This window comes from Hylobates moloch, unplaced genomic scaffold (genome assembly GCF_009828535.3).
Source record: "Hylobates moloch isolate HMO894 unplaced genomic scaffold, HMol_V3 SCAFFOLD_76, whole genome shotgun sequence".
In the NCBI taxonomy this organism is placed as follows: Eukaryota; Metazoa; Chordata; class Mammalia; order Primates; family Hylobatidae; genus Hylobates; species Hylobates moloch.
The window spans coordinates 171,584-182,734 of NW_026652351.1; the positions used below are offsets into that span (position 1 = coordinate 171,584).

Here is an 11,151-nt window from a genome sequence, read left to right on the forward strand (position 1 = left end):
ACACCCATCACCACCACCACTACGGTGACCCCAACCCCAACACCCACCGGCACACAGACCCCAACCCCGACACCCATCACCACCACCACTACGGTGACCCCAACCCCAACACCCACCAGCACACAGACCCCAACCCCAACACCCATCACCACCACCACTATGGTGACATCAACCCCAACACCTACCACTACAAGCATGGAGCCTTCCACCCCCAGAAGCACAGCACCCATTGTTGAGTCGACGACATCCAAACCTCCACCTGAGTCCTCAACCTCACAGACCTCTCGGTCCACCTCTTCCCCTCCCACGGAGTCAACCACCCTTCTGAGTACCCTACCGCCTGCCATTGAGACAACCAGCACGGCCCCACCCTCCACACCCACGGCACCCACGACCATGACAGGAGGCCAGACACCATCTCCACTGCCCAGCACCACCACGTCCCCTCCAGGTAAGCAGAGCCGCTCGGTTCCTCTGGCCTGGGATGATTCTTCCTCCCCTTGTGCCAGGCAGGACTGTCCCGGGAAGGCTCAAGGCACATTCTGGGTGCCTCCCTGCCTACCAAGCTTGGTTACTGTGTGGGCAGAAGCCACTGACACTGGCCAGTGCGGGGCAGTGGAGCCTAGGCCATCCCACTCGCCCATAAGACGGCCTTCTTCAGGGGCCCACTGCTGTGTGATGTGGTGCTGTGGGAGCCCACCAAGGCTGGGGGGCAGAGAGAGGCTGCCAGTCAGGTGCCTGCGGGTCCTCCTGCTTCTGGCTGCACCCCCTCCTTGGGGCCTTTCCCTGGTGGACGGCGTGCCGCAGCCAGTGCCTTCTGGACGCCTCTTGCTGGCAGTCGGCTTGGCCAGCAAGCTGTGTTGCTGCCGGAGCGCCAGGTCACCTGCAGGCTCTCGTGACACTTGGCTGTGGTGATACTGGCCTTGCCGCTCCACCCTGCCTGGTGACTCTGAGAGCCTGGGAGGTGGGTGCGAGGCCTTGGTCCTCCAGTTCTGCCACCCGGTCGGCTGTCTGGCTCCCTTGCAGCTGGGGAATGGCAGTTGGGACCCTGTGGCATCTGAGATGAGCAACATCTCAGCCCTCACTGGTGTCTCCTGCTCTCACAGGCACCCCCACTCGCGGTACCACGACCGGGTCATCTTCAGCCCCAACCCCCAGCACTGTGCAGACGACCACCACCAGTGCCTGGACCCCCACGCTGACCCCAATCTCCACACCCAGCATCATCACGACCACAGGCCTGAGGATCAGTCCCTCCTCTGTGCTTGTCTGCTGTGTCCTGAACGACACCTACTATGCACCAGGTACTCAGGCTGTTCACATCCTGTGCTCGGGTGGCCGAGGCTGGCCCTGGCATGTACTGATGGGTCAGGCGCCAGGGCTGAGATTGCAGTGGGAGCGTCTCAGGAGGCGGCAGCCGTTGAGGGTGGCTGTGTCCAGGACACGGCTTCCCTTGGGTGGCCTTTGTGGGGACCTCTGCTGTGGGGACCTCCGTGGGGTCCAGTGGCTAGCCCTGCCTCTGGACGGTGTGGTTATGGGTCTGTCTCCCTTCGCAGGTGAGGAGGTGTACAACGGCACACATGGGGACACCTGCTATTTCGTCAACTGCTCACTGAGCTGTACCTTGGAGTTCTACAACTGGTCCTGCCCATCCACGCCCTCCCCAACGCCCACGCCCTCCAAGTCCACGCCCACGCCTTCCAAGCCATCACCCACGCCCTCCAAGCCATCACCCACGCCCTCCAAGCCGACGCCCAGCACCAAGCCCCCCGCGTGCCCAGACTTTGATCCTCCCAGACAGGTCAGTGGGCTGCAGGCGGCTTTGTGCCCACAGCATTGAGCGCAGCATGTCCGGGCAGCCGAGGCCCCAGGCACCACTTCCTGCTGGTCATCTGAGGGCTGAGGCCTCCTGCAACCCTTGGGTGTGGGGTCTGCCGAGCCCTCCACGTTTTTACCGTGCCCTGCCGTGCCTGGCGAGGTGGCTGGCTGCAGTGAGGTCCGTGGAAGCCACCTCGGCCTCCAGCCTCCTGACTCAGCACCCGCCCTTCCCGAGCGCAGACCACCCCATCCTGTGCCAGTCCCCCTGACCGTCCCTTGCCTCCCGCCCCCAGGAGAACGAGACGTGGTGGCTGTGCGACTGCTTCATGGCCACGTGCAAGTACAACAACACGGTGGAGATCGTGAAGGTGGAGTGTGAGCCGCCGCCCATGCCCACCTGCTCCAATGGCCTCAACCCCGTGCGCGTCGTGGACTCCGACGGCTGCTGCTGGCACTGGGAGTGCGACTGTGAGTCCGGGGCCCCCGGGCCCTCCCCGCATCTCCTGCCCTCTCCATGGGTGGGGGCTGCAGGGCCCGTCTCCCGGGGGTGGAAGGGCTGAGTCTCCTTGGGCACAGACCCCACTGCAGTGTTCGCTGAGGCTGGGTGACTTCTGGGGGTCTTCTCACAGCCCTGCTTTTGCCTCATTGAGTGGGGAGGGCCTGGGCAGGTGGAGGGCTTGCCTGGTGGAGTTAGGGCCCCTCCCTGGAACAAGGGTGCTTCTGAGGCAAGAGGGGGCTGAGTTGAGGTTTGAACCCTGGTCCATCCTGCAGAATGGGCTGCTGTGAGTGCGCCAGGGCCAGTGCAGCTCAGACGTCCCCATGCCCACGCACAGGAGTGGGGTTTTCAGGCCCCAGCTTCCTGCTGGCTCTTCCTGACTGTGCCCCAGCCCAGCCCTTGCACCCGACCCTGGCCGAGGGGCACAGGCGGCATGGCTCACTCTGGCTCCCTCGCAGGCTACTGCACAGGCTGGGGGGACCCGCACTATGTCACCTTCGACGGACTCTACTACAGCTACCAGGGCAACTGCACCTACGTGCTGGTGGAGGAGATCAGCCCCTCTGTGGACAACTTCGGAGTTTACATCGACAACTACCACTGCGATCCCAACGACAAGGTGTCCTGCCCCCGCACCCTCATCGTGCGCCACGAGACCCAGGAGGTGCTCATCAAGACCGTGCATATGATGCCCATGCAGGTGCAGGTAGGCACAGCGTGGCCGCGGGAGGCTGGCACGGAGGCGGGTGCTGACATGGGCCCCAATGCACCCCGGTTCCCCAGGGGCCAGAGGACTGGGCTGCGGGGCTGCCCAGGCATAGCCTCTCCTAGAGCCGGGCTGGAAGGTGGGGTGGGGTGGGCGACTGGCTCCGGGACACATCAGCTCTTCCCGCAGGCCCTCCAGGTGCGTCCTGGGCCCCTCGAGCCCTGGCACGCATGCCACCATGCCATGCTGGGCATAGTCTCTACAGCAGAAGCTGCCTCCTGAGGACAGAGTCAGGGACAGGGCTCTGCACACCCTTGGCTGAGACGCCCCTACTTGCAAGGGAGTCATTGGTTCTGAGGCTCAGGAGGCCCCGGGAGCCTACGTGGGGCTCCACAGTCCCCAGGTGCTCCCAGGAGAGCTCCTTCACTGGCTCACCCATGGGACCAGGGTCTGGTTGGGAGCAGTGGAGTGGAAGCAAGAAAGGGGGCAGGAAAGGGGGGGTAGGCAGGGCCCTCTCCCTACATGTGTAGGTCGGAGAGCAGGCGGGGCGGGGCAGCCCCGGAGCTCTGCCAAGGAGACGACCGAGGCAGCTGCAGCTCCCATGGCGTGTTGGCCGCAGGTGCAGGTGAACGGGCAGGCGGTGGCGCTGCCCTACAAGAAGTACGGGCTGGAGGTGTACCAGTCTGGCATCAACTACGTGGTGGACATCCCCGAGCTGGGCGTCCTCGTCTCCTACAATGGCCTGTCCTTCTCCGTCAGGCTGCCCTACCACCGGTTCGGCAACAACACCAAGGGCCAGTGTGGTGAGTTCCGTGACCCCCATGGCACCTGAGGCCCACCGAGGCCCCCATGGCTCCCACTGTCCCCTGTGCCCCCATGTCCTGCCCCAGGGCGGGTGTCCAGGCCAGGCTGAGGCTGAGGCTGCGTGTAAACACCCATGAGCCCGGCTGTGGGCCTCTTGCCCCGCTGCTTGGGGCTGCTGTGGCCATCATCCCGGGTTCAGTCCCTGTGAGGAGCCAACAGGAGGGGGCCTGGCCTGGTCTCTGCCCTCGGCCCTGGCTGGCCGGTCCCGGGCATCTGGGCTGGAGAAGGGCAGGGCTTACCCTGTCTGCAACGTGGCCTCTCTCACTGATACAGGCACCTGCACCAACACCACCTCCGACGACTGCATTCTGCCCAGCGGGGAGATCGTCTCCAACTGTGAGGCTGCGGCCGACCAGTGGGTGGTGAATGACCCCTCCAAGCCACACTGCCCCCACAGCAGCTCCACGACCAAGCGCCCGGCCATCAGCGTGCCGGGGGGCGGCAAAACGACCCCACACAAGGACTGCACCCCATCTCCCCTCTGCCAGCTCATCAAGGACAGGTGACCCCGCCCGGGCCTGCCTGTGGCCACGACACCAACAGGCTGAGGGCCTCTGTGCCCCAGCCCCCAGCTCTTGCAAAGACGAAGGAGGCAGCGCGTGGGGCCTGGCGCTGGGGCTGGGAAGGCACGATGCCGCGGAGCCAGGATCAGGCGCTAGGTCGCCGTGGGGTCCAGGACCCGGGCCCTTGGGTTCCACAGGGTTGAGCTGCCACATCTGGCATGCCTGTGCCTTTATTGAACTCCACAGTCTCTCCTGGCTCCTGGGAAGGTGCAGGGCTGGCCGAGTGTGAGGTCCGGAGGAGACCAGTCAACCCAGGACAGAGCTCAGGGCTGATGTTGGGAGGGCAGATTTGGGCTTTGACAGAGAGGGGGTGCTCCTAACGCTGGCAGTCACTGGGAGTCAGCATCCTTCCAGGCCCCTGTCCCTGGAAGTATAGGGGCCACGTACAGGCTGGGTGTCCATCTGCCAGGGTTGCTGGAGGGGGTCCTGAAGTTGATCACCACATAGACGTGGCTTCTATCTCTGGGAGCCGGACTGCAGAGCCACCTTGCTCACCCATCCCTTGGTCTGTCCCTGAGCTGTCCGCTGTCTGTCCTGTCCCTTGACCCTCCATCAGCCACAGGCACCTCTCTGGCAGGTGCTGGACTCCAGGAGGACAGTCTGGGCAGAGATGCTGGGGTAGGGAGTGGGGGAGAGGCAGGTGCCACCTGAGTGTGACCTGTGCCTCTCCCTGCGCAGCCTGTTTGCACAGTGCCATGCGCTGGTGCCCCCGCAGCACTACTACGATGCCTGCGTGTTCGACAGCTGCTTCGTGCCGGGCTCGAGCCTGGAGTGCGCCAGTCTGCAGGCCTACGCGGCCCTCTGCGCCCAGCAGCACATCTGCCTTGACTGGCGGAACCACACGCATGGGGCCTGCTGTAAGTGCCCATCTGCCCCTGCCCTGGAGCTGGGGGCCTGCAAGCCAGACGTGGTCTCTAGGCTCTGCCGGGTGCTGTGCCGAGCCTGAAGCTAGACCTAGGTGGGCTGCGGCCAGGGACACAGAGATGGTGGGTGTGAGACCAGGGCTGGGGCCATGGGGTGGGGAAGGCCAGGCTGGAGGGGCTGAGGTGCTGGGGCTTCTGCCAGTGTTGCTAAACGCAACTGGGGGCCCACCACCCAGCTCGGGACAACCGTGAGGGCAGAGGTTGATGCCCAGGCAGCTGGCCGCCCTCCTCCATGTGTGGGGCACTGGGCAGCTGTCACTCAAGGGGGTCGAGGCTCCTCCATCTGACATGAGGCAGCCCTCTGACCCCTGCCCCTATCCCACAGTGGTGGAGTGCCCATCTCACAGGGAGTACCAGGCCTGTGGCCCTGCAGAAGAGCCCACGTGCAAATCCAGGTATGTTGTTTGAGGGTCCACCAGGACCGTGGGCTCCCCCTCTGCAGTGCGGAGGGTGCCATCATCTGGGTGTAGCAGTCCCACCTGCCAGCTCCCCAGCCCCACCTCACCTGTCTGACAATGCCCTCCCGCCCCCAGCTCCTCCCAGCAGAACAACACAGTCCTGGTGGAAGGCTGCTTCTGTCCTGAGGGCACCATGAACTACGCCCCTGGCTTTGATGTCTGCGTGAAGACCTGCGGTAGGCCACTCACTCAAACCGTCCCCTCCTGCCTCCCTCCCGCCTCCTCCTGGGTGTCCACGGAGGCTGCGACCAGGAGGCTGACCACCCCCACCCCGCTCCCTGCTGCACAAGGACTCTGCTAACACAACTGGTTTCTTCCCTCTTCCTAGGCTGTGTGGGACCTGACAACGTGCCCAGAGAGGTAGGCCTCACCGTGTTGCTGGGGGATCCTCCCACAAATTCTGAATTCTGGGGAGTGAGGGATGGACATGAAAACCTGAAGCCTCAAAGATTGAGGAATGAGGTCACCTAAGTCCTGGATGGCTGAGTTGGCAGGGACACCACCCACTCACCCACCCATCCTTCCACCCACCCACTCATCCACCTATGCACCCATCTACCCACTCACTTACCCCTCCATCCATCCTTCCACCTACCTAGTCATCACCCACTCATCTATGCACCCACCCACCCACCCACTCATCTATCCACCTACCCACCCACCCACTCATCTATCCACCTACCCATCCATCCATCCACCATCCATCTACCATCCACCATCCACCCAACCATCCACCATCCATCCATCCACCCATCATCCACCATCCACCCACCCACCTATCCATCCATCCATCCATCCACCATCTGTCTACCATCCACCCACCTATCCACCCATCCACCCACCCATCCATCCACCCAACCATCCACCATCCATCCATCCATCCATCCATCCACCCACCATCCATCTACCATCCACCCTCCCATCCATCCACCCATCCACCCACCCATCCACCCACCCATCCATCCATCCACCCACCATCCACCCATTTATCCATCCATTCTCCCTCCCTCCATTCACCACCCATTGGTCATATGATACTCTGTCTAGAAGCTCTGACATGACATCTTGGCCACCTCTGTGCTGCCCATGCCTCCTACCTGTGGTAGCAGCCATGTGGCTGATTCCTTAGCTAAATTCTGCACAAACCTGAGAGGCCTGAGTGGAGAATTTGCCACGTGCCAAGTCCCTGCTGGCAGATGCTGGTGAGCAGGTCATGGCTTTGTGATATCAGTGAATGAGCAGCTACTGTCCTATCCCAGAACCTGCCTGGTGTGCTCAGAAGTGAGGAGGGACATGGTTTTCCCCCAGGATCCCTCAGCACTCTGCTCAGGGTAGCTGTTTCTCCCCGCTGACCACAGCTGCAGCCCCGGGGCTGTGGTGAGGCAGGGCCTGCCTGGTGCCTCCTGTCCTCTCTACTCACCCTTCTTTCCCTGCAGTTTGGGGAGCGCTTTGAGTTTGACTGCAAGAACTGTGTCTGCCTGGAGGGTGGAAGTGGCATCGTCTGCCAGCCCAAGAGGTGCAGCCAGAAGCCTGTTACCCACTGCGCGGAAGACGGCACCTACCTCGTCACGGAGGTCAACCCCGCCGACACCTGCTGCAACATTACCGTCTGCAGTAAGGCCATCCCCTGGGGCCCACACCACCTCTCGGGGTGCATACATCCCTGTAGGCTGGGCTGCCTGCTGTCCCCTCCTTGGCAAGTGAGGAAACAGCTGGCTTGGGGGCCTCTGCTGTGCCCCTTGAGAGGGCTTGGAGGGGGCCGCTGGGCCCAGTCCAGGCATCCCGGCTGCAGGGCCTGACCTGGGTGGGGAAGGGACCCTTGGAGGTGCTGGAGGCCCGACCCTGTGCAGTGGCCCCGGGGGCTTTGCCTGGGAGGAGCCACCCTCACGGCCGCGTGCGCACCGTCTTCAGAGTGTAACACCAGCCTGTGCAAAGAGAAGCCTCCCATGTGCCCGCTGGGATTCGAAGTGAAGAGCAAGATGGTGCCTGGAAGGTGCTGTCCCTTCTACTGGTGTGGTAAGCAGGGCTGGTGGGCAGGGCAGGGAGGAGGCTGCCGCCCGGGGTGGGGTGGCTGTAAGGGGATCGGCTCCCTCCTGGGGGTCTCAGATTCTGGGGACACAGATGGCTGCATGCTTGGCTGATGCACCCACCCCAGCCCTGAGTGCTCGCTCCATCCACTGGGTGTGCACCGGGAGTGGGGGTCTGGCCAGGTGGCCACCCCGGGGCAGTCTCCAACGAACGGCCTTCTCCGTTCTTTCTCCCAAGAGTCCAAGGGGGTGTGCGTTCACGGGAATGCTGAGTACCAGGTGAGCCCTGGGCTGGGTGAGGGGGAGGAGGGGAGGAGGTCAGCTGCAGTGTGGGGGTCCTGGCAGGCTCTTGGGCTGGCTGGGGTGCTGGAGAGGCCCCTGCCTCACGTCTCTCTCTGTGCCCGAAGCCCGGTTCTCCAGTTTATTCCTCCAAGTGCCAGGACTGCGTGTGCACGGACAAGGTGGACAACAGCACCCTGCTCAATGTCATCGCCTGCACCCACGTGCCCTGCAACACCTCCTGCAGCCTTGTAAGTGGCCACGCTCCTCCTTCAGCCTGCCCTCTTCCCTCCTCCCAGACAAGCACCCGGGCCCATGTCTGCGTCGTGAGCCTTTCTTTCCTCCTTTCAACGCCAACCTGTCCCTGTCCCCACCTCTCCATCCTGACACCTGGCCAGCCTGGGGCCTCCTCCAGGTGGGGGGTCTCGGCAGCCCCGCAGGCTTTGTGTGGTGTGGGGTACAGCCTGGGAGTTCAGCTGCAGTGGCGTGTCTGTGTGCGCAGGGCTTCGAACTCGTGGAGGCCCCTGGGGAGTGCTGTAAGAAGTGTGAACAGACGCACTGTATCATCAAACAGCCCGACAACCAGCATGTCATCCTGAAGGTAGGTGTGCGCTGCTGGCCCCGACGCGGCCGGGTTGCTTGAGCCCAGGGCAAGGTGCGGGCCACCCGGGATCCCCCAGCTGAGTCCTCCCAGTCCTGGGCTCAGCTGTGATGGGCGTCCTGGGGCTGCCATGACAAATGAGCAGGCGTCTTCGGGCAGAAAGGGATTCTCCTGGTTCTGCAGCCCAGAAATCCAAGAGCAAAGGACCTCAGGGCTGTGCTCCCTCGGAGGCGCTGGGCAAGGACCCTTCCCAGCCTCTGGTCACTCCAGGTGCCCCTTGGCTGTGACCACGAGGTTTCCTTCCCTGTGTCTGCCTCTCCTCTCCCTTTTAAGGATTTAGGGCCCCCCAGGCAGGATGATCTCATCTTAGGATCCTTCACTTAATGACACCTTCAAAGACCCCCTTTCCAAGCAGGTCACGTTCATAGATTCAGAGTTAGAACACGGACAGACCTTTGAGGGTTGTGTGGGCTCCAGGCTGGCGCCTGATGTGGGGCCCCGCCCGTGTCACTTGTACTGTGGCCCTAGGCTCCGCCAGGAGGCCTCCCCGGCCAGGTGTCTCCAGGGTGTCTTCCTGGCCGGGCTGGGGCTGGGCCTGCTGCCCTCCCTCACCAGAGCTCCCTGCCCCACAGCCTGGGGACTTCAAGAGCGACCCGAAGAACAACTGCACATTCTTCAGCTGCGTGAAGATCCACAACCAGCTCATCTCGTCCATCTCCAACATCACCTGCCCCGACTTCGACGCCAGCGTTTGTGTCCCTGTGAGTTGGCCACCTGGGGCCTGGCTGTGTGTGCGCTGCTGGGAGTGGGGGTGCCTGGTGTTCTGGGGGGCCGGGGCCCCAATGCTGTGACGGTGGCCTCGGGCCTGGTCTGAGCTGCCGCAGGAGGCTTTGCCTGGGGCTTTCTGCAGCAGCTTCCTCTGCCCACGGCATGGTGGGAAGGTGCTGTCACCCCCAGGAATGTCTGGGGGTCCTGGGCTCATTCTCCTTTCCCTCCAGGGCTCCATCACACTCATGCCCAATGGATGCTGCAAGACCTGTGAGTACAGGGCACAGCCTGGGGGGTAGGCGGGGGGGGGCACAAGGGCTGGACAATGGCCTCTGGGTGGGCAGTGAGGGCTGGGGGCTGAGGCCGAGCCTGGGGAGGGGACGCAGCGAGGGAGAGCCACCTCGAAGATGTGGAGGCCCTGCCCTGAGCCGCTGCCCCCTCTCCCCAGGCACCCCTCGCAATGAGACCAGGGTGCCCTGCTCCACCGTCCCCGTCACCACGGAGGTTTCGTACGCTGGCTGCACCAAGACCGTCCTCATGAATCATTGCTCCGGGTCCTGTGGGACATTTGTCATGTGAGTCCCAGGCTGGGAGTGTGCCTGGAGGGGGTGGTGGAGGCCCCAGGGAGGTGAGAGGCCAGCGCTGGCCCCGGGAGGTCACCCCTCACTCCGCCCTCCCCCCAGGTACTCGGCCGAGGCCCAGACCCTGGACCACAGGTGCTCCTGCTGCAAAGAGGAGAAAACCAGCCAGCGTGAGGTGGTCCTGAGCTGCCCCAATGGCGGCTCGCTGACACACACCTACACCCACATCGAGAGCTGCCAGTGCCAGGACACCGTCTGCGGGCTCCCCACCGGCACCTCCCGCCGGGCCCGGCGCTCTCCCAGGCATCTGGGGAGCGGGTGAGCGGGGTGGGCACAGCCCCCTTCACTGCCCTCCACAGCTTTGCCTCCTCCGGACCCTCTGAGCCTCCTAAGCTCGGCTTCCTCTCTTCAGATATTTATTGTCTGAGTCTTTGTTCAATCCTTGCTTTCCAATAATAAACTCAGGGAGACATGCTGCACTGTGTGGTTTAGGTTGGTGCTGCAGGGGTGCGACTTGGCCACTGTGCATGGCGGAGGCCACCAGGCTCTGCATGCAGGACACGGGGACAGCACACACACGCCACGTGGTTGGCAAATCCATTGTACCAAATGCAGAGGGGACATGGGGGCTGCCTGCCCTCCGCTCCCCATTCTTACCCTGGGCAAAACCCCCATGGGGCTGTCGAAATGTGGTCAGATTCCCTTGTAGGAATCCCCCGGCCCTGAATCTGTGAAAAGAGCCCTGGGTTCCTTCACAGCCATCTCCCAGGCTTTCCACGGTTGGTGGGGCCTTTGTGTAGCCCTGAGGGTCAGGTGGCCCTGGGGAGGGGATTTGTGTGTGTGTGTGTGTGTGTGTGTGTAACCCCGAGGGTCAGGTGGCCCTGGGGAGAGGGTGTGTGTGTGTGTGAGTGTGTAGCCCCGGCGGTCGGGTGGCCCTGGGGAGGCGGTGTGTGTGTGTGTGCATGCGTGTATGTGCATGCACATGTGAGCATTTGATTGTGTGCACACGTGTCTGCATGTGCCGTGTATGTGATGTGTGTGTGCACGCACGTGTGTTTGTGTGCATG

At 63.3% G+C, this 11,151-nt stretch overlaps 1 protein-coding gene across 1 annotated transcript in view; it reads left to right on the forward strand.

Moving 5' to 3' along the window:
• The window catches only part of LOC116463887 (mucin-2-like), a 36,862-nt gene extending 26,456 nt beyond the window's left edge, over positions 1–10,406 (forward strand). The window contains exons 29-48 of the mRNA XM_032147189.1: positions 16–451; positions 1,107–1,304; positions 1,557–1,801; positions 2,112–2,286; positions 2,773–3,020; positions 3,640–3,823; positions 4,158–4,386; positions 5,126–5,304; positions 5,696–5,765; positions 5,904–6,004; positions 6,157–6,188; positions 7,265–7,442; positions 7,740–7,844; positions 8,094–8,134; positions 8,263–8,385; positions 8,637–8,735; positions 9,368–9,496; positions 9,734–9,773; positions 9,952–10,078; positions 10,187–10,406. Of these exons, the coding sequence (XP_032003080.1) occupies positions 16–451; positions 1,107–1,304; positions 1,557–1,801; positions 2,112–2,286; positions 2,773–3,020; positions 3,640–3,823; positions 4,158–4,386; positions 5,126–5,304; positions 5,696–5,765; positions 5,904–6,004; positions 6,157–6,188; positions 7,265–7,442; positions 7,740–7,844; positions 8,094–8,134; positions 8,263–8,385; positions 8,637–8,735; positions 9,368–9,496; positions 9,734–9,773; positions 9,952–10,078; positions 10,187–10,406 (3,159 nt within the window). The remainder of the gene's footprint in view (positions 1–15; positions 452–1,106; positions 1,305–1,556; positions 1,802–2,111; positions 2,287–2,772; positions 3,021–3,639; positions 3,824–4,157; positions 4,387–5,125; positions 5,305–5,695; positions 5,766–5,903; positions 6,005–6,156; positions 6,189–7,264; positions 7,443–7,739; positions 7,845–8,093; positions 8,135–8,262; positions 8,386–8,636; positions 8,736–9,367; positions 9,497–9,733; positions 9,774–9,951; positions 10,079–10,186) is intronic.
• Positions 10,407–11,151: the final 745 nt, after the last annotated feature.